Source organism: Bacillus rossius, chromosome 6, assembly GCF_032445375.1.
Source record: "Bacillus rossius redtenbacheri isolate Brsri chromosome 6, Brsri_v3, whole genome shotgun sequence".
NCBI classification, from domain to species: Eukaryota; Metazoa; Arthropoda; class Insecta; order Phasmatodea; family Bacillidae; genus Bacillus; species Bacillus rossius.
In genome coordinates, this window is record NC_086334.1 from 39,979,475 (window position 1) to 40,003,088 (window position 23,614).

At 34.3% G+C, this 23,614-nt stretch overlaps 1 protein-coding gene across 2 annotated transcripts in view; it reads left to right on the top strand.

Moving 5' to 3' along the window:
• Positions 1-23,614, top strand: part of LOC134533075 (cullin-1) — a 65,068-nt gene that overhangs the window by 12,544 nt on the left and 28,910 nt on the right. Inside the window, exons 5-10 of one of the 2 annotated variants that reach the window (XM_063370290.1) lie at positions 3,428-3,537; positions 11,469-11,577; positions 12,285-12,384; positions 15,534-15,688; positions 18,542-18,835; positions 20,940-21,203. In XM_063370290.1, the coding sequence (XP_063226360.1) occupies positions 3,428-3,537; positions 11,469-11,577; positions 12,285-12,384; positions 15,534-15,688; positions 18,542-18,835; positions 20,940-21,203 (1,032 nt within the window). Of the gene's footprint in view, positions 1-3,427; positions 3,553-11,468; positions 11,578-12,284; positions 12,385-15,533; positions 15,689-18,541; positions 18,836-20,939; positions 21,204-23,614 lie in introns of both variants that reach the window. The other variant, XM_063370289.1, reaches the window with a different exon arrangement.

A 23,614-nucleotide genomic window follows, 5' to 3' on the forward strand; every position in this document is an offset into this window, starting at 1 on the left:
TTTTTCTCTTTCTTTTTTCAATACCATTTCGCTGGTTTTGGCCTTCTGTTGAGCACTTACTTTTCAATCTGGTTTCCTATTGGAAATGAGCATTTGTGGGAAGGGTCAGCCAGCTCTGGCAGCACAATTTCATATAGAATTTAGTTAGCTAAGGTTCAGTCTTGCTTTTACATAAATCATCTCTTTGAATTACTAAAATCGCAAAACCCTTCAACGACCAGATGTAAAAGATTCCCTGTGTTTCACATGTAGCTTTCTTTGGGCTTTGTAATAATATTTATGTCGTACATTTATTTCAGTTCCATCTGTCACTTTTAATAACTTCAACATTCCATCTTGGCAGTGTGTTTTGGATGTATGTTTGCAATCTTAAACAGACACTTAATTTCGATGATACTTTTCTATCTGCTATCAATCCATCAGGAGTTTTGCAATGTAGTACTGTAATTCACTTTAAATAAAAAGCCCATATTTATCAATTTATCTGTTGCTTGCTCAGCAGCCTTTATTACTAGTTCCTTATTAAGTTATCCGTACTGCATTGCTGGAGTACGCTCCATAAAGTTCACGGAGCAACTTTTGGCATACGAAAAAATGTTTCTGTTTTTTTATATTTTTTTCACTGATGTCAGGTGGCTGAATATTTTGTCCAGACCTTTGTTCCAAAATATTTCTCCCAATAGGCTGTGTCAGACTTGGTCTTGTATTCCTCCGTTATTGATCAATAATAACTTTCCTTTTCAATTGATAATTTTCTTTAGAATATGTTCTCAGGCTGGTAGGAAAAAATGTTTTGTGGAGTTTGTATTCGGCAATGCTGGTATTGTGTTTAACTATAACATCCTCACGTCTGGCTTCATAACTTCTTTGCGTAGTGAAGTTTATTATTTTTCCACTAAAAAAAAATTCTAAAAAAAAAAAAAAATAAATTAACTATATGAATAAAATAAAATAGTTGCTGTTCACATTTTTTTAGCTAGCTAGATGTGTTTGTTTCTCAATATCTGTCCTGTATCTGGAAATTCCTGGAAGTGACCACAAGCTTCCAGTGAGGAACTATATTTTTGAAATTTATTTTGTCATTACCATCGCAAAATGATTGTGTGCATTTGGTGCAGTCTCCAAAAACACGATGAGGTCCATTTACCTTGTTCGCGAGATCTTGGATTTTATGAAACTCTAAAACTACTACTTTTTTAACTGCATATTGCAGCCTTTCATGTTTTAAGTCCTAACGAAAAAATTGTATGTTTTTGTGACCCACTTTCCTGAATTCACGTTATACATAAATAACTTTATTGATATTACATATTCAATGACCTTTAATTTTTAGCTTACACCATGCAGAAATTAAATTTAATATTTCTTTTTATTTGGTTTCTTTTGACTTCCAAATTGGCACCTGCTCTATTCCTCGTGACACTGAGAATAAGTTTTGGTTGCATGTTCCTCTTTCTGCTAAATCTGTAAGAATGCTCCATTTATAACATTAGTTCTCCAGCTTAACAAACTTAGAAAACATTTGCTTCTCACTTCACATGTGTCTGGAAGTGAACTAATTGTTTGTTTGATTGAATTATTTGTAGATGTTCTCACAGATCAGCAAAAAGATATTCCTCTTTCTGCATCACTAAAATAAATGCAGAAAAATAAAAATTAGAGGTTTTATGTTATTCAGGAGAAGAGTGGAGCACATATCCTATAAAGAGTGGTGGCTGTTCAGTAGAGAGGCAGAAATGTTGGTGACAGATGGTCCTTATGTCAAAACCTGATTCCCACTTTCAAGATTTTAATCTAGTGACTCAGATTAGCAATAAAAATAGGCAAGCCTAATAGATAAATAGATAAAGAAATTGTCAAATGTCAAGGGTTGATTGGGGTACAGGGGGGTGATTTATGACAGCAGGGGAGGTAATAGGCAGACATGGTGGGGAAGCAGAGCGAGTATTTTGCATCCTGGTGATGAACTTTTATTCACAGTCAGTTGCCAAATCATTGAAAATAAAGCATTTTTCTTGAAAACTAAAAATGTTAGAAAAATTGAAACATCAGCTACAATTATGTTGTAATTCTATGTAGCTGTATCATAATACCTATGTAAAATTTTAATGCCCCGGATTGACATGCTTTATATAAACAAGTCATTGAACAAAAATATTAATTATTAAAAGTGCGCAGTTGGTATTACTATTTTAGGAGTAGGATGGATACCTACACTATTTCACTTGTACCTGGTAAAAAAGTTCTGGAGCATGGTTTTTTTTTAATAATTATTTGTTGCACACACACACAGAGAGAGACCTACAGACAGAGAGACAGACTCACAGACTGAGAGACAGACTCACAGACTGAGAGACAGACTCACGGACTGAGAGACAGACTCACGGACTGAGACACAGACTCACGGACTGAAACACAGACACATGGACAGAGACACACACACACTCACACAAACAAAGAGACAGACACACAGGTACACAGAGATTCAGGCACAATCTAAAGTGTTCCATAAAAACTAACAAAATTGCTGCTAGCCAAAAAGGTCCAGTAGAATCTTAAGAGAAAGTGCTAATGATTCAAGAAGCACATTCAGATTTTAAGGATCATTTTTAGTTACTGTAATTAGCTGGAAATTTCATGAAAGTGCAAAAAAAACTTTTCCACTATAAATACTTCTTAGTTGCATGTATCAGAATTCCATTTTTCAATTATTCAAATGACCATTCTATTTTTTTAGGGTTAATCATTTGAAAGTTAGTGCTAGAGGCAGATGTCTAAAACTACATTTAAGGCAATTTCAGACAGTATTCATGGTGTTTGGTAAGGCTTTATTCTAGCATTTGCATTTAGAGTTTTGTGCCGAGAAGCAAAAAAAAAGGTCATATGAGACCTACTAATCTACAGTGTGTGACACATTTATAAGAAGAAAAATTATGTATGTTAATTTAAGACTGAATTATAGATGCATTGAGTTAATTACAGAATTTAATTTTTTTTAAATTAAACTCATGTTTCATTTCAATCAAATATTGATGTGACTTACGAAGTAATACATTACAGGTCTTCTAAGCCTGCATCATTTAAGTTGCTTTTACCGATCAGCAGAGGATACAAAGTATTTATAGTAACAAGTCTTGTGTTTTTGGCTATGGTTGAAAACTTGCTATGATATCAAAATTGGCATCAAATTTTTAGTAACATATTTCAGTTTCTAACAATATCTATCATTTTTTGTATATGTTAGAATATGTACATAAAAGTCCATGTTAATGTTATGGGATAGATGAATGCACAAGGTGTTAGAAACTAGAAAGAGGAACTAAGTAGATAATGTATGTAAATTGTTGAGTTGGCTGTGAACAAAGTAATGATGGTTGTATTCTCTGTTTGGGTGGTAATGGTTATGGATTCTCTCTTGTGTTTGCAGGATGGCAATGATCTGATGGATGAAGACGTCCTCAAGTTCTACACCCACCAGTGGGATGAGTACCAGTTCAGTTCGAAAGTGCTGAACGGCGTGTGTGCATACCTGAACAGGTATTACATTCATAGGTAGAGAAAACCTGCATTTCACGAGTTTGGTGCTGGTAGTGACCCCAGCCATTCATATCTCTGGGTCTACACTGTCTTGTTGCTCCCAGGTAATGTTAGGCACTGCCAGCCCAGGTATATCAGGAGGTTTACTTAAGGACTGCACATTTGTAAGTTTTACTGTATGTGAGAAATAGTTTTGTGGATAAATATAGTAGAGAAATTAGTGACAACACTGCTGGTGAAAGAAATTTATATTGTATTATTTTGTGACTTTTCTTTTGGCGAGAATGTGTAGGTCTCTATCACCCTCTATTATATATATGTATTTGTGTCTGCAATGGTTATGGGCAGACTGTACCGGCAGTAAAGGGTTCATGACAGTTAAGGGGTGTGAAAACAGTTAAAAAGGGTAGCAGGTGAGACGGGTGGCAGCGAGATGTGGGCACGAGCTCGCCAGACAACTGAGTGGTTGGAGTTCTTTCGTGTGACAGTGCATGCAGCGGTGTAGCAGTAAATCTTACAGTAAACAATGTTGTTCTTTCATTTATAGGTCCTGCATTAGGGTAACCTAACAACAATAGCCTCTTGCAGTAGTGGACGGTTTAGTTTATTTTAGCAATATCATTGTGTATTGAATTTAATTAGTCTCTTATGTACTTAAAATTTGTACCTACAACTCAAAAAATTGTGTTCACCTAATTTTGTGGGTAGTTTTTTCTTACTTTGTAGTTGATTTTATTTAAATGTAACAATTATAAAAATGATGTACCTAATTATAATTTTTTGCGAGTGAGAGATTAACGCGTCTGCAATTTTTGGGTAGATTTGAATTCAGTAATAATTAATACCATAGAGTCCACATTTGATTTCTTTTTAGTCAGGCTGAGTCGAGTCCTTAAAAATAGAGTTGAGCTTGAGTAGTAGCATAAGTTTTTCTGTAGTAATTATTGAACAAAGATGCTTTCAAAAAATATAATATTTCTGAGTAGAGTAGTCTCCCGCTAATCTGGACTAGATGGAAACGGACCCTGTCTTGATCACCGAGAGTCTAGTTTAAAGGGAAATTGCCTTAAAATGTGAATTGTACAAGTTTTAAAAGGGTAAAATTATAAAAATTAGGAATGGGCATTTCAATTCTTTGGTTTTCGATTCCACCAATTATACCTGGAATCAGAACCGTCGACTTGTAAGTAGTGATGTGCGAGTCTCGGCATCATCGAGAACAAGTCGAGACAGAAATTTTCTCGATCTCGTCTCGAGATAATTTTTTTGGCTCAGAATTTTCGAGAATTTTGTAAACAAGAAATAGGTTAGGTAATATAATATATTGAGGCAGCATTTTGTGTTGCGTGTTGAAATAATTAACATATCTTCAAAGTAACATAGATCGAATAAAATAAAATATACTTGTTACGATAGTATACACGATAAATTATTAAAAAGTTAAAAACTAACAACTTCCGTTCACAAGTCACTACATGAAACGGTAAACGTAAACAATGAATTGTGCTGTGGTTATCACATTAAATTACAGAAGAAAATGATTATTTTCCGTTAATAAAACCAACATTAAAGTTAAAAATAAATCATTTTCGGTATCAATATCAAGTATCAACGTAAAACGGTACGGTAAAAAATAAAAATATAAACATGACTGCAGAATTCTTCCGCGATTGCATTTTGTTTTATGGCCTTAGGTTATACACACGGCCAGCAGTATATAACAAGCAACATGATGTTTAAATTGCGGTCCGTATCGATAGTGACATATCGATAGTGGCGAATGTTCAGACTTTCATGATCAAGTACCGTCCATGGCTCAAGGAAACTGTATAGACTATGGAGTCAATAACGTATGACTATGGAGTCAATAACGTATGTTTACATACGACAGTAGGCAAATAAACTTGAGTGTAAAGGTAAAGTTGTAATTGCAATTGCAATTGTGGATACTTGATAAAATTAGTGAATAATTATGTATGTTTGTCAGATTATTGAGTTTTACTTTTTTGGATCATATTATCCTGATAACTAAAGTACAGATTTCTCGATCTCGACTCGATTCTCGAGAATTTTTAAATTGCTTTCTCGATCTCGTCTCGAATTCAAAAAAGTCTTTCTCGCACATGCCTACTTGTAAGCTATAAGGAATTGTATTATATTTATAATGGTAGGTAGTAAGAACTGTCAATAATTTGGATGGAAAATTTATTCACCTAAAACCAGTGATTTTTGCCACATTTGCGGTATTTACTGGCTAGTTAGTTCAGTATATTTACACAACTTGCCTGCTAGATGGGGTAAACTACTCGAGGGTTAATCACAACTGCAAATGCCTATATCTGTCCCCTACTGTACTCACCAAAGATAGATTTCTGTATTTTCAGGGAAAACGTTGTAACCTCACTTCAATACAGCTAACTTTTATTTCATAGACATTAACATGACAACATGGTTGACCAGCATACTTTAAATTATTTACTTTTACATGGCATAATGATTGCTTTCCTATGTTGGAAATGAAAGATAATATGTTTACGAGTGTAGAAAATAGTTACGTTAATGTTTTATTTATGAAATAAAGTTATATTGAAATGAGGTTATAATGGTTTTCCCGCAAGAACAGATATCTAACTTTACCTGGTTAGTACAGTGTTACAGATTATTGTTGGTTGCAGTTGTGATTTAACCTTCAAATAATGTACCTCGTTTTTTGTATATTGATGCTAGGCGAATTGTACAAACTTTGTCAGCTTACTGGCCGGAAAATACTGCAATTGTGGCAAGAATCATTTAATTTATGTGAATCTATTTTATATTTTATGTTCCTGTTAGTATACATTTAGGATTTAGGCCCATATTAAATTCAATATATGGGGTGCTGAGAAACATAGTGGTGTAAGTCAATCATGGTACATTTTTCAGAATTTAAGGTTTTGCATTATGTATTACAGAAAAATCACAAAACATTTTAGAATGAAACAAAAGACACTTGGAAATAAAGCAAAGTCTAAAATTTAATATTCTTTTAGAAAAACAATAACATTTAATAATATAAATTACTAAAAGGCAATTATTTCATAAGTCATATTATCAGTAGCAAGGCAGGATAACAAACTTTTAACCTCAAAAAAACTATTGTCCTATTGGCGCTTATAATAAAGTAGTACCTTTACTCATTGTCCTCTTCGGAATCTTTACCTGGCAGTGAACCACAATCTTCTGCTTCCTTGGAGCCTCTAATGTCATTGAAGAAAGCATGGTGTACTGGAGGGATGTACTTTAGTAGATAAAGCATATCCCTTTTCTTCAGATAGTTAACTACCCTTGCACTATCATAAAGTTTTTCCTGAATAATGTTCCTCAAACTTGTAGGTCGACCCTGCTTGTTAGAGTGGATACGCAGCTCGCTGAAGGGTACGAAATCACTTAATGTGCACTTATACAGGATCGAGAAAGGCTTTTCTTTTTGGTAACGAAGCCACTGTGTATTCAACCAATTCACATCGTGATTATCGACATCCTTTTTACGTTTTGTGGTTACCTTCTCTAGGGCATCAGTCTTGAAAAAATCGTCTGCATTCATTTTTACCACCACAAATTTGTTGTGTCGTCTGGAAGTCTCTATCACCTTATACCAATCATCTGGAACATAAATAATCTTACCACGAGAAGGCCAAAATCTGCATCATTGGGAAGGTAAGAGTGGCCGGATACCATGAACTTGTGGTCTATGACATCCACAGCTGTTTCTTGAGTCAATTTCAAAAATGATAAAGAAACCTTAATGTTACGGTTTTGACCAGTGCATGTATCACTGTAGATGATGATGTGTTTCTTAGGGTTCTGCTTAATATGCTTTGTAAGACATGATGCATTTTCCTGTGATCCTCTCGATGCAGTCGTCTCATCCCAGACATACATGAAGCCTATGTTATTAGCAACATCATGAATGCCCAAATTATAGCAGTACATGTTTCTTCGGTAGTATGCCTCAGAAACTGTCAGTTTGGGAAATGGTAAAGCTTTCTGAAGATCCACAGTTACAACATACAATTCCTCATTTTCCTTAGCACGTTCCCCATTAGATTTTAGGTTATCTCTGGCTTTTTCAGCTTTTGCCAAATGAACAAGATGATCACATTCCAAAACCTTTTTTTGCTCTACATTTTCAGTTACATCTATTAACTGTTTGTATCTATCACATAATTTACAGGTATCTTTTCGTTGGACATGAAAGTGTAAATTGAATTCATTGTTGAACACAGTTCTGTAGAAATATTCTTTAACAGGAGCTATTTGGTTTTCCTTGCACCATTCTATATACAGTGTATACATTTGCCTAATATTTAACTCAGGACTAAGATACTTTCTGTTAGGATTGTCCTTTTGCGTATAATGGCTCTGGAAGGCAGGGAACAGGTTAATGTGGTCCTGTACTGATTGTTTTTGTTCATGTGTTATTTTCTTTGCTGCTATGTGTTTTCCCCGTAGATCTTCACCTGGCGGCTTCCCACACCTCACTTTACCTAATGCCCTAGTAATTCTTCCATCTCTAACCTGAAATGTATCTAGAAAGAATTTTTTGCACACATGAAATGTACTACCTTCATTCTGAACACTAAACGTATTGGTGCATTGTTTGCTTCCTTTTGTTCCATCCCGAGGTCGTCGTTGTTTGATAGGCAAGTGATGCACAAGACCACATAAGTATGCATTTTGTTGACCAAAGTTGTGTAAAAATTTTCAAACTGTTTTCGTCTTTCGTCTTCTGTGACTAATTCTGTGCACTTTTTTGAACACCCACATGATTTATTTTGAAATATTTTGGCTTCTACAATGTTACCCTTGGTATTAACATAGCATTTACCCGAAGAACGGAGTTTTTTTGCTGTTGCTCTTTTAGATGCATTCCTTTGTAGTTTTCGAGGCTTCTGTGAATTATTGTTACATGTGGCATCTTCAGATTCCACACCAGTTTTATTAGCATCTTTCCGATAATTGCCAACCACCAAATCAGAATCTGAAACAAATATCATTAAACTTTTCGCATTAGTAATCAATCCAAATTATTATGTTAAGTGTGCTGTAAACAAAAAAAGTTGTATTTCATCTTAATGCCGGATTACATTCGCAATGGCACTAACAACACGCATAATGCATCATCAAAAACATCTCATTGCTCGATGCTACATTCATGCACAACATAGATGAACCAACAACATTGTGAGCAACTTGCCGGGTGTTTTACTCCAGTTAAAAATTTTGGTTTCGTAACTTGGCACAATTGCATTTTATTTTGAAATACTACGTATTTTTTAATATTGTGACAATGGGACTCGCTATACCTTTTTTATTTTGGGTACATTTAATTTTCTAAAAAGGAAAATTAATATATATTTTTAGGGAAACTAGGGAAAGTATGACTATAGAATCCAATATGGCACTTATAATTTACTGTTTGCTGATTTTCTACGCACAGAAAAATAACCACAATGCACAGACAGTTAATTTGTACAACTTTTTGTGCTTCGATCCTATTATATTGTTCTGTGTGGAAGTTGTGCGTCAATGTACCAGCTTAATTTTAGTATATTTATTTGTTTTATTTATTTATAATTTTTCACATGCGCACCAACAGCCGTGTGTATTAAACGGTGGGCACAACAAAAAGGAACGAAAAACACAGTTAACACTATCAATGAGAGGACACCAGTCACCGGCGGTACCAAGCCGGGAAATACTCAGCAAGGCTAACACACGAAGACAGGAAAACCAAACACTGGCAGTGAAAAACAACAAAACAATGACAAACAGTAGAACACAATAATAAATTTACAAACACAATAACAGTAAATAATAATAACAATCACAACAATGACAATATGAACACAAGATTATGTAATGTAACAACACATAAAAATAAATAAAAAATAAAATAAAAATTAGAAAATTTCTAAATTTCTAAAGTTAAAATAAACATTACATAACATAAACTAGAAAACCACAATGAATAACATGAAATAAGAAAATCACACAAAAATGGTCAACTTCAGTGCTTCTGTGCTGTTTCTTTGCCATTGCGAATGTTCCGCAGCTTTTACCAAACTCTGTCCAAACTTAAGACATTGTCTGTTCTTACAAATAATACTTTTAGCTTACATAGTTATGAATTATTTTATTTCAACCACCTTCAAGAACAAGTTAATGCAGAGAAATATTATTGACCAATTCAAGTAGTTAAAACACTTTTTAATACTACATAACCTGACATTGATTTACCCAAAGGTTTCATTCAAATGCAGTACCTACTATAAATTATGATAATAAGTACATTTCCTCACCTGATGCATGTTCTTCATCCTCTGATGGATGACAATCTTGAACATCACTATCGTCACTGTTTAACAATTTATTTAGCAATTCACAACCACTCATTGTTGAAAAACATAGCATCCACAACCTCACATTCAAAACAATAATGATCTACTATTAAGAAAAGAGTGGTGTAAGTCACACTTACACCACTATGAATTTAAACAGTTAGCCCTGTTTGTTCATACATTAAAATCAGTGGTGCTACATCTTGGCAACAATCTGAATTAGGATTTACTTCACTATGTATCCAAAGAGAACACATTTTTCACAATTGGTTTCTCTGAATATGTCCAAACCACAAAATTCTTGACTTACACCACTATGTTTCTCAGCACCCCATATGTATTTTACGTAATCGTCATTTGTCATGTGTTTAACTAAGATACTAAACCAATTATGACTTTGTTTTAAATTGATTTTTTTACTCCCACTGGAGTCTGGAAAAATCATTAGTTTGAAAGACTTTTCCAGTCAAAATAGTGTTATTTAATTAATCTGAAATTTAAAAATTGAGTAATTTTTGCAAAATTTTTCTAATTTTGAATATTTTTACCCTATATAGGTACTATTGATTGTTTTTTTAAAAAATCCAGTCGGAATTAAAAAAATACTTTTTGTAGAATAATCAAGCAACATTAAAAGTGCTCAAATAACCATTTCGTTAAAAAAAATTTGTTGTTTTTTTCCTATAAGGCCATTTTCTACAAGTACTTTTTGTAATGCCATTAAATATACATGCTGAAAAAACTGCACATAATCCATAACATTATTGAAACAAAAATGTATGCAAACTGATGGTGAACCTGGTTTTTATCTCTGCCAATTTATGCATGGTGATAACTGCCCCATCATAAAAAAATTGCAATACTTCACCATTTTTAAACGTCATGTTCATGTATTTTCACTAAAATTGGCATTATACAAGTCTTTTACAAACAGAAATAAAGCCGTCCACCATTTTGACCAGATAATCAATGATATGAAAATACATACTGTACCATTTTTGTGTTTGTGCTTAGTAATGTAATAATATTGTATGTTGCCTCTGTAGTAGAACAAAAGATAGATATTTTTACTTTTTTTTTTTCATTATAAAAAATCTTTTGTCGTACAGCATGCTATTCCAAACTAATATCTTTTCCATTGTTTTGAAATGTAAATACTGGGAGATAAATTTTGGGCATTAATAGAAGGTTCACAGTTAATTAATAAATTATAAAGCTGGCCTTAGGAAAAAAATTATTTCCTCTAACTGCATGCAGTCTGAATTTGAACATTTCGGAGTAAAATAGTGAATTTATCAGCAGATTAGGAAAGGTTGTGTATCACATCTTAAGCAAACTAAAGTACACTACTTGAATTATTGGTTATTTTCCCCTGTTTTATGTATGTGAAGTAAGCATTGGTTGTAAAGTTGCAGCATGGTTCTTAAACCATTTTCAGGTTCACATGAATAGATAATTTCCAACAAGAATTCTAGAGAAAATGCTAAGTAGGGGGGCTTTGTGAATTGGCTGGGCGTGGGGGCAGTTGCGTGACGGTGGCTCTTGTCGCAGACACTGGGTGCGGCGGGAGTGCGAGGAGGGCAGGAAAGGCATCTACGAGATCTACCAGCTGGCCCTCGTCACGTGGAGGGACCACCTCTTCAAGCAGCTCAACAAACAGGTGCTCCTCCCCTCCTTCCCTCACCGTGCCAAAAACCTTAGTTTTAGATTTATGTGAAAGTTGAGGAGCACCAAAAATATAACAAGGATTTTTTATTGAAAAAAAATTATTAATTTTATCTGATAAAATATGAATATTTACTTGTTTAGTATGACTTATCAGCACCCCTCATTACCATAATCTAACCACAAACAAGTCTTCTAGTACATAGGTAGCACAGTTGCTTAACATGTAAATAGGTGGATAGAGCAACACTGTATCTATATCCTTTCTCGCAGCAAATGTCTATTAATACATATAAATAACTTTTTTTTGCTTGACCAATATTTAAATTTAGGCACACCAATAAAACATTTTCTTGAGAAGTCAAAATATCTATTCACGCAAGATTAAGTAAACTATAAAACGTAAAAAAATTAAAACTAATATGGCAGTAGCAACACACCAAGGCAAATAAAAGTTATGTGTGTGCGTATTATATAATATAAAAATGTTCGACGTCTGTTAAAAGAAGATATACACACATGATTTAATCATTGTGTTAAAGTTATATAGGGCTGCAGAAGTGGTAGCAAAGACCCACAGTTCAGGAGAATTAGACAATTACAAATCATGGTGATTTATTTCTAAGATAAGTTTTAAAAGAATACTGCCGACATCCATGTAGGTGCCACACAGTATGGGATGTGTCTGTGTTTATGTTGCAGGTTACAAATGCGGTGTTGAAGCTGATAGAGCGTGAGCGTAATGGGGAGACCATCAATACCCGGCTGGTCAGTGGTGTTATTAGCTGCTACGTCGAACTGGGTAAGTGCCGTGTAGTTTACTAGTCCACAATTTTACTTGTGAGGGTCTGGGAAAATAAACAGTGGTGAAGTTAAATCTTGTTATAATTTAAGACCTACATCGGTCAGCTGTGGTCTGAATTGCACATACAAAGAAAAAACTTAAAGGTTGTTTTTTCATCAAATGCTGTATGTAGTGGGATGTAAAATTTGGTAAAATACTGTTGATTTTACTGTCCTTACTGGTGAAGAATAAAAATGAATTTGGTAGATTTGTTTTCTCATCACTTCACAAAGCACAATGGCGGTCATTTCCCGCCCTGAACTATTACACAAAAATTCCACCATAGCAAATAACCAGAGTTTATTGTTCCTGTACTGTTTGACAGTTTTATGATGCCTAAAAGTAAAATAATATTGGTTTGCAAAAATAATACCAGTTGTGATATGCTACTCACGGTATGGCCAAAGAAAACAAGTTTACTTTGGATGCCTTCAGATGTTACCATTGCACCATCTAGGGCGATTACCAATGGCAATAAATGTCAATAAAACTTAGTAAAAAAAAAAACCCTCTTTATGCTCTTTGGACAATCAGCATATCTTAATACCTAGGAACACAATTTTTAATTCACATATGTAATCAGGGATTTTCCCGGCTCTTGTTTCTTTCTAATTCTTATTATACATTCGAGTCATTCCATATCAAATCAACCAATGAAAAATTAATTTAGAAACTTCATGTTTCAGATTTATATGATTTTTTGTATTTTGATAATAAGAACTTAATACATTATAAATCCATTTTTTTAATATTTATATCTTGAGTAGTTTTTTTGTATTAAATTTTTTAAAAATGCCAAACTAGCCAATTTTAGCAATGTTTTGGATCACTCAAATACTTGTAGGTTTCCAACCAATGGTGCTAGAAGGCTGTTAGACAGCTCATTTTAAATGTCATTGAATGAGCTTCAATTTGATATGTAACTTTACCAACTTCAGAAAAAAAAATATTTTTAATTGTTTTCAAAAATTTTAATATTGAATTTCTAAAAAACACCATTTTCGATTTTTTTTTAAATACAAGTATGTTATTCCTACATATATTGGTTAGATTTGTGCCAAATTTCAAGGTGGAGATTCGATGGGATCATGAGTAAATAAAAATGAGAAGTTTAGTAGATAAATAAATGCTTTAAGCGTCAGTTGGACGTTATAGGTTTTTGGAAGACAACATTGAAAAACTGCAAAAACAACAATCCTACATAATGTTATTTGCCAACTTTATTATCAGACGTCCCAAAAAGACAATTCTCGAGCGTTGTTTCTTCCGCAGCAATCAAATGTTCGAAATTACCAAGGCAGAAGTTTTGGCTTCAAGTAACCTTCAGTTTTTAATTAACTCATTTAGCTCTGGTTTACATACCATGCCGCCCTAAGAAATAGTTGCAGCAAGGAAGAGTAGCATAATTTTTCATCAAATTTTGACTTAGTAAAGTATTCAAATTTTGTTGTTATAGACTAAAATTTTTTTTACAAATTATAATACACGGATAACAAATCTTACCTTATATTCATCCCGTGTTCTTTGATTAAACATTTGATCAATATGATAATACAAAGCACGTGATCTTGCTGAATTGATGTAGCCTAAGTTCAAAGCACATTATCTAGCTGAAAGGATGCATAAAGCATTTATTTATCTACCATGCCCCCTTAAGCATCTACTAAACTTCTCATTTTTATTTACTCATGATCCCATTGATTCTCCACCTTGAAATTTGGCACAAATCTAACCAATATATGTAGGAATAACATACTTGTTTTTAAAAAAAATAGAAAATGGTGTTTTTTAGAAATTCAATATTAAAAATTTTGAAAACAAATAAAAACTTTTTTTCCCCCCAAAGTTGGTCATGTTACATATCAAATTGAAGCCCATTCAATGACCTTTAAAATGAGCTATCAAACAGCCTTCTAGCACCATTAGTTGGAAACCTACAAGTATTTGAGTGATCCAAAACATTGCTAAAATTGGCTATTTTTGCAATTTTCAAACATTTATACAAAAAAAAACTGTTTGAAATATTTTTTTTTAGAAAAAATAGATTTATAATGTATTTAGTTGATATTACCAATATACAAAAAAACATGAAAATCTAAGGTGTAGAGGTTAAGGCCTCTGGTTGATTTCATATGGAATGACCCATTCGGACTTGACTTCCCACGCTCGGCGGGGAACTACTGATTGTCTTTCTTGCATTTCCATGCATCATCAATCTCTATCTTAGCAACAACTCTTTCACAAATAAGAATAATGACTCTAACAAACTATTAAATAAAATGCCACAAAAAATAGTAGAAAGTTGTTGATTGACCTCTTATACTACCTATACGTATACTACCTTATACTTCCTGATGTAATGGGTAAAAATTATTTTTAAGTGCTTTTATTAACCAATAATTTTAAATGTATCCAATTTTGAATAAAAATAACATAATTTTAGTATATTTGCCTGCAGTGACTTTAAATAGGTCTATATAGAGAAATTTCACTATAAATTAAAAACTCCCATAGACTATAGCACAAAAACTTGTAGGTTGTGTGGCCACAATCTGCAATTGACCAAATCATCATTGTGGAAGTAACAGCTTTGCATTGCGCTTTGTAACAGTTACAAAAAAAACGACTTGTACATGAAATTTGCAAGTCTTATGGCCAGATGTTTATTTTTGCAGCTAGTTTTTTTTTGTTGACATTTTATGAGACCAGTTTTGGTGTAGTTTTAAAAAAATGTATTATTTGTATTCTGCAATGCAGATTGTATTGAATAGGTACATTGAAATTTTTACCATTACAGTATATAGGTACTAGAATATGCACAGCAAACTAAATCTGACTTATTCATGATAAATTGTGTCAACAATTTCAAGTCTGAAGCAAGGAATAAGTTTTTGTTATAAATGATGTTGCATAATAATTTCAGATATGATGTAGTCTAATTTTTGTAGTAACTGTTATTTATTGTACATAGGTGGCATGTATGACATAATTTATAATTTTTTATTTTAATGTTAATCAATTAAGGCCACAGGTGGCTTTTTCTTTCAGAAATTATCAAGAAGTGTGTATCATGTGGATTTACAGTAACTTTATTTCTTTATTTTTAGGTCTGAATGAAGAAGATCCAGCAGCCAAAGGTGCCAATTTGTCAGTTTATAAAGATTCATTTGAGAATGTTTTCTTGGAAGACACGGAGCGATTTTACAACCATGAGAGTACTGAGTTTCTGCGGGAGAATCCAGTCACAGAATATATGAAGAAGGTTGGTGTCTGCTAGTAGTTTTCTCCTCTCTCATTTGGGAATTCAGTGAAGTTGTACAGCTTTGTTTTGTGCCAAATTTTTTAAAAATTATTTACTGTGGACCAAGTACAAATGCAGTTTCAATGTTCATTATAAAAACATCAGCTTACAGTTATTTAAATTGTCAGGTATTAATTAATGTGAAAAAAAAAATCACTTAATATTAGTAATGTCTCTCTTATACTTGCAAACAGACACACTCAATTGTACTTTCTCTTTACATTAAATAAATTGAGTCTTGCTACCAGAAAACAGAACCCTAATAGTCAATAAAAGTAACAAACATTGGAAACCTTTTTTCTTGGTTTTTTTTCCTTCAAAATTTTGAGCTAAGTTATCAGTTAAAATAGTTGAATAAATTTACAACCACCAGTTAGCTTGCACTTGTATTTGCTTATGCATTTTTCCTGACTAGTGAGCATATTATTAAGTGGTAATAATCAAAGGTTCTATGTTTAATGGCAAAGCACATGTATATTGTTAGTGAGGCTGAAATTGTAGTTTCAATTTTGGTAAGCCTGCTGTTGGTACATTTATTTATTTTTTAGTGGATGTATATTATTAAGACATTCCTTGAATGGTCTCTCAGGCCATAAATAAGGGTGAAACTTTACAAACCATTTTAATGTAACATTTTAATCCATCAATTTTTTTTTCTGTATTAAAATAAATCATTGAAAGCTCATAAATATGGCACATTTGGGGCCATCACCATGCCAGATTGACTATTTTGCTGGATTATTGAACGTTGATAAATTTTTGTCACGGAAAAAACATGGCAAATGTTAAGTGTAAACCGCTAGTAAAAAGACACACTAGTACATTGAAAATCGACACTAAGAATTTATTTGACTGGACTAAAAACACAGGCAGTAGTGTAACCTGGTGACCAGGGGCGCAACAACTAAATTTCCAAAGGGGGGGCAATATACCTTTTTATAAAGAATGATCGATTCCCCCTATTGAAGCGGGGGGTCCGGGGGTCATCCCCCGGGAAAATTTGTATTTCAAGGTGGAAAATGGTGCTATTTAATAGGCGTCTGCGAGCAGAAGATTTTCACTTCGAGTCGAGCTCGAGCGAGTTTGCTAAAATACTCGCGAGTATCGAGTCGAGTTCGAGTTTTTTTTTTAAGTTTATTGCACATAAATTTACTGTGATGGAGTAATAAAATGTGAGAACTTTTGAGAAAAATATGGAAATAAAAAAAGAAACCATTATCATTGTTAGCCTACTAAATTAAAAAATTCGATATTCCTAAAGTATTTGGAATTTCTTATCTCCGCCGGTTGATTTGAAAAGAGGAAGTGAAAGAGCATAGAATAAAAGTATTTTCAGATTTTTAGCATTTTTTTTTCGCATATACCGTTACTCTACATATTTACCAAATTGTTTAACCTCAAAATTAGTGTCAAATATCTGTAACTTGTCATTAAGTTTAATCAATTTAAAGTAATAAAAATAGAAGCATTTTACTTAATTCAATTTACACTTGCAAAAAAAACTTACGCACAATAAACCTACTTGGAAATTAAAGTCTTTTTCAATGTCCTGTAGTCTGAAATATGTTTACTCATGTCATCAAATGTAGAGCTGTACTGAAGAAGCCGATTTTGCCAATATTTAGTTGAATCGGCATTTCTGCCAACTTCCAATACTCTTGTTAATTTTCGACCGATATTACTGAAAAACGAAAGAGACTGCCATAACCTAAAAATCCACGAGTACCCTTTTCACTTTTCGTAGTAGTACTACATTCTTTCAGATCACATTATTTCTTAGCAACATGTGCCAACCGTACATATCAAGATTTAACATCCTTTTTTTTTTCAATAATGTTCTTTAATTTTAATATGTCCTAAATAAATACATTACCATCACGGTAAATACACATCTCGGTTATTACGGCAACTATAGTGCAAATGTGGTAACTATCATGCTTCTGCAGTAGTTATGGTATCTACAAAGAATCTTTAGTTCTTTTTATGGTAATTATCTTAAGATAACTATTGGAATTGTACTGTAGTTATGGTACATCATCCATATTTCTTCGTAAGTTGTTGTTCATTTGTATTTTCTTCATATTTATATTTACGTGCGCCATTACTGGCAGGAATTTTCATGAAAATGTTAAACGGGACTTTATATCACACATTTAATGGTGTAAATGATGAGACCCCGGACAATTTAAATGCTTTTTATAGTAAAATGCGGGAAATGTTTCCGCATAAGGCGGGAAATACTTCCGCATAAAGGAGGAAAGTGATACATTAATGCTATGCGGAAAATTATAGAAGTAAAAAAAATTAATCACGGAAATTCGTAAATCCCGGGTACGTAAAAATGATGTGTTCATGTATACGGTCGATCATGTTACATTATAAAGTAAAGGATAATAGTGTTGTAAGACTTTTATTCCGATATAATGAGAGTTTTTTTTCTATAGGTACAGTGCAAGAAAAGCTCGCTCGAATTTCGAGTTGTTGAAAAGCCACGAGCTCGAGTTCGAGTATTACTAAAAAACTCGACTCGAAACTCGAATTTCGAGTACTCGCAGGTGTCTACTATTTAAGCAGTTTTATTATCTAAAAATTGTTTACACAGCACTTTCTTTGCCCCTGTTTGCCCCCACTTCAAGGTTTCAGAGGGGGGGAAAAATACCCTTGCCCCCGCTCTCTCCCCCCCCCCCCCCCCCCCTGTTGTTGCACCCCTGCTGGTGACCAAGCTCTAGTGCCTCAATGTTGCCGGATCACAGAATGTCTAATCTCAAATCTTTTTCGCTGCCGATGACTGAGGAATTATGGCGGGGTGTGCAGGCGGAGCAGCGGCTAGCAGAGGAGGACAGGCGTGTGCAGCTGTACTTGCACGAGACCACCAAGGAGCGCCTGGCCAAGACATGCGAGAAAGTGCTCATAGAGAAGCACCTGGAGATCTTCCACGCAGAGTTCCAGCACCTGCTCGACGCCGACAAGAACCCGGACCTGGCCCGCATGTTCCAGCTGGTGGCGCGCATCCTCAACGGCTTGGGCGAGCTGCGCACTCTGCTCGAGGTGCACATAACCAACCAGGGCCTTGCCGCCATCGACAAGTGTGGCGAGACCGCCAACAGCGTGAGTACCTTCCGCTGCACGACACTCACTGAGAATATAACTACACTCGAATTATGGTAAAGATTAGGGATGGGGCGAATCCTGATTTCCTCGAATCCGAATCCTAACTCGAATCCTCGACTGGAATTGCCGAATCTCGAACCCAAACCCGAATCTTTTAATAGATGATGTCCACATATCTAATGTAAGTGAGGTGTATTCTGCTTGCACTTAAAGTCCCTTGACTTTATCACATGTAGTTTGGTACATTTCTGGTATAAGTGTATATAAAGACAACAATTTTTTCTTGAGAAATTTCAGTTTTAGTACAGATTAGCGGTTAGGATTTTTTCTATAAATAAGCTAGAGGTCTGCGAGCCTAAGAATTTTACTTCGAGCCTAGCTCGAGCTTTTGTGTACAGTTACACTTTTGGGAAATTATTTTTATCTTAAACTTAGTATAATGTTCGAATAAAGTATTAAAATGAAGTGGGCTTATTAATTTTGGGTAACTATTTACAGAGTGTGTTTACATTTTGCACTGCCATAAAAAAAATTACATTTTTTTCCATTGAATCTTACCTGTTTCCATTGGTTCATTAGTAACTGATATCATCCAACTAACATTACCACGTATATGTTTGTGTAAATGTAACATATCTTTGGAAAAATTTCATCCTTGTCAATTTTTCTGGAGTCCTTACTGAGCTTCAACAAACTTAGCACCAAAAATCATGTTGTTTGAAATGTACATTCACATTGTTTCAACATTTCCACTTTTCCTCACATTAATTCTGAGAGAGATTGTCACAGAGTATTAAATTCTGTTCTTTAATCTATCATGCAGAACAATAATTTGTTCTGCACGTTCAGGAGTTAAATTAGCTCTACGATTGGAGATAGTGTTTCCAGCAGAAGAGAAGCGTCTCTCGCTGGCAACCTGCGTGGCTGGAATGCTTTAGTAAAATTGCTTAACCTCAAAATTAGTGTCATAAATATCTGTAACTGGTCATTAAAGTTTGATCAATTGAAAGTAATAAAAATAAAATCATTTTACTTCTTTCAATTTACACTTGCAAAAAAACATACACACAATAAACCTACATGGAAATTAAAGTCTTTTTCAATATCCTGAAGTCTGAAATATGTTTACTCATGTTATTAAATGTAGAGCTGTATTGAAGAAGCCGATTTTGCCAATATTTAGTTGAATCGGCATTTCTGCCGACTTCCGATACAGTACGCTCGTTAATTTTCGGCCTATATTACTGAAAAACGAAAGAGACTGCCATAACCTAAAAATCCACGAGTACCATTTTCACTTTCCGTAGTAGTACTGCATTCTTTCAGATCGCATTATTTCTTAGCAACATGTGCCAACCGTACATATCAAAGTTTAACATCCTTTTTTTTTCCAACAATGTTCTTTAATTTAATATGTCATAAATAAATAATACATTACTATCACGGTAAATATTCATCTCAGTTGTTACGGTAACTATAGTGCAAATATGGTAGCTATCTTGCTTCTTTAGTAATTATGGGATTCTACAAAGAATCTTTAGTTCTTTTTATGGTAATTATTTTCAAATAACTATTGGGTTTGTACTGTAGTTATGGTACATCATCCATATTTCTTCGTATGTTGTTGTTCATTTGTCTTTTCTTCATATTTACGTGTGCCATTATTTGAGACAAGAAGTTTCAGAAAAAATTGTAACGGACATTATATCACACATTTAATGGCGTAAATGACGAGACCTCGGGCAATTTAAACGCTTTATACGGAAAAACCTACCATGCAGGACCTCGTAAGTGTGTTTTACTGTATTTTTTTCTCGTAAATAGTAAAAACCGAATCCTTTGACGAATCCTATATCATACCCGCCAAACCTTCGAATCCCTAGGATTCGGCGCATTCGGCGGATATTGGATTCGGTCGCCCCATCCCTAGTAAAGATCTTTCGGTTCTACTTTTTTTTCCCAGTTCTCAGTTCGGTTACAATTTTTAGAAATTAGTTCTCGTTTCTAGACCAACCACCGTATAGTTTCCAGTCACACCAAAGATACTTCAAGTTTTGAAACACCCTTGCTTTAGCCCTTCGTTACATCCGGATGCTTGCAGGACCCGAAGGTGTATGTGAACACGATCCTGGAGGTGCACAAGAAGTACAATGCGCTGGTCCTGACGGCCTTCAAGAACGACTCGGGGTTCGTCGCGTCGCTGGACAAGGCGTGCGGCCGGTTCATCAACAGCAACGCGGTCACCAAGCAGGCCAACAGCTCGTCCAAGTCCCCGGAGCTGCTGGCCAAGTTCTGCGACTTGCTGCTGAAGAAGAGCAGCAAGAACCCGGAGGAGGCGGAGCTCGAAGACACCCTCAACCAGATTGTGAGCACTGCTGCCTGTGCACGTACCTGACTGAGATCTCAATAATTAGGGCTGGGAAATTTTCAACAATGGTACAAAAACATTGTAATTGTTTCAGTTATATGTTTTTAGCTAGATTTATTTTTGGAAAAATTTTATTATTTGTCAAAATATGACATGAACGTAACACTTCATGCTAATGTTATTCGTAGGGCTGAATTTCCTGTATTGGATATCCATGGATGTTAAGTTCTCTACCTAATCACAACTTATCGACACAGTTATGAGAGGTATGTTTAAAATGGTACACACTTTGTTTTTTTAGATACTTGTTTTTGTTAAAAGTTATATTTAAGCAGAATTTTCTTTGCACCCCACTTTCTTCTTTATGTTCTGCCCTCTTCGCAGAAATGTCACATGCGAGGGAAAAAAAAATCTATAGTAAAACCAATTCAGCCTGTTAATGTTATTCATTCAGGAAATTAATTATTTTAAATATACCCATCCATAGAGGTAATGTTGTTCAGTTTGTGTGGTTTTGAAGTAATGATGCCAATAAATTACTGCATGATTACGTAGCACGGTCATAGATTCGAATTTGCACATTTTTCTTTTACTTACACTTTCTTTTATTTCCATGTACGCACAATTTCAACAGTACTTGTGTAACATTAAACACAATGCAACAAATTAATAATATAACAAATCAACATAAATACGTATTATGCTTTTTCCTTTAGCTATATTCACTTCCTTCTAGGGGTGTGCGGGATCCCGACGCTTCGGGAAAAAATTCGGGAAAATAGGCTTCCCGAAATGTCAGGCAAGAATTTTATTACTCCCGAATTTTTCGGGAAATTGTTTAAAAATTTACAAATGTTTACTAATCATGTGAAAATGTTTTCTATAAATTCAGACTGTTTTTACAACAATATTTTTTATGGATTCATACATTTTTGAAGAGTTTCCGTACTATTTAAACGCAAAACATTTTTAAACCTATGCCGATCGTAGCGACAGCTGTGGTGTGCAGTGAATTATGATAATTGTTTTTACATATCTAATTGGAATATAAAAAACGTACATGGAGTACCTTAAATATTGTATGCGTTCATAAATATATTTCTTCAAGGGTACAAATTTGCAAGATACGTGAATAGTCAGTTATATAACGTTATTGCCATCACCATCGAATACTTAACCTAAAACCACTGTGTCCTTAGACACAAACAAAACACATGCGCAATCCAACCTTTTAGCCAAAGATATAAGAAATACTAGACTTGCGTTACATAACGAAGCGTAACCGTTTTCATTACTTGATAGCAGTAGCGATGTAGAGAACTGTATTGGCACTTTGAAAAATATGAAATCACGTAGTTTTTCACCACTGCTCACGAGTATCTAAACATCTATGATTTTGCTTTGGGAGAAAAAAATAGTTGTTTACTGTTTAGTTTGGCGGGCTTTGTCGGCTGACGTTATGTTATTAAGGCTTGTGCGAAGTACAGTAGAATCTCGTTATAGCAAGCATGGTAATAGCGAGAACACAGCTATAACGAGGTATTTTTGAGGAATTTACGGCGTGATCGCTTGAAGCGTGCTTTTGTTATTTGTGTGCTTTATCTCCACCCCTCTCGCTCGCCACTAGACATCTTGCCGTTGACGCCTGTCACATTCTTCAGCCTTGCAGTCGCCACCTAAGTGCGTGGCTTTAAAAATAGAATCCCATCCTTTCTTTCTTTTATCAAACTTCCGTTAGTTATCTGTGTCGTGTGTAGACAAAGTTTGAGATTGGAACAGAAACACCGTAAGAAAGTATTTTTTACAAATTAGAAATATGTATGTTTTTGTTTTTATAATCGCGTATTATCACGTTTTTTTTTGTTATTTTAAAAGAGATGATTTTAAAAAGCAGCTCAAATGAGATTTAATTGTTTCTTGGTTAACAAAAACAATTAATTATCAAATATTGTTAATTGTTTATATTCTATTTATTATTATTATTATTATTATTATTTACGCGACGTCGTACTGTACGCGTACGCAATACGACTGGATTCGTTGCTGCAACATAACATAGCATGTTATGCGGTTTCAGAAGTAACGAGTAACGTAACGATAGTAACGAGTACTAATTGTTATAGTAACGAATACATACGGGTACACATTTTTTCGTTACTTTTACACCTCTATTAGGCACTACCGTATTTATTTCCGAATCACTAGGACAGTTTTCTTGTAACTTTTGTTTCGGTCAATTGTTGGGGTATCTGTCCGAGAAAGGGGTGGTGATGGTTTGAGTTTAATCCCAAATTTATTTTCTAAAAAAGTTGACAGGTTTCTTTAAATGAAAAAAGTATAGTTTTCCAGCGACTATTTCGTTTGAGGCGTACGTGCGTTGCCGCAGCCGCACTCCTGCTTTTTTGTAA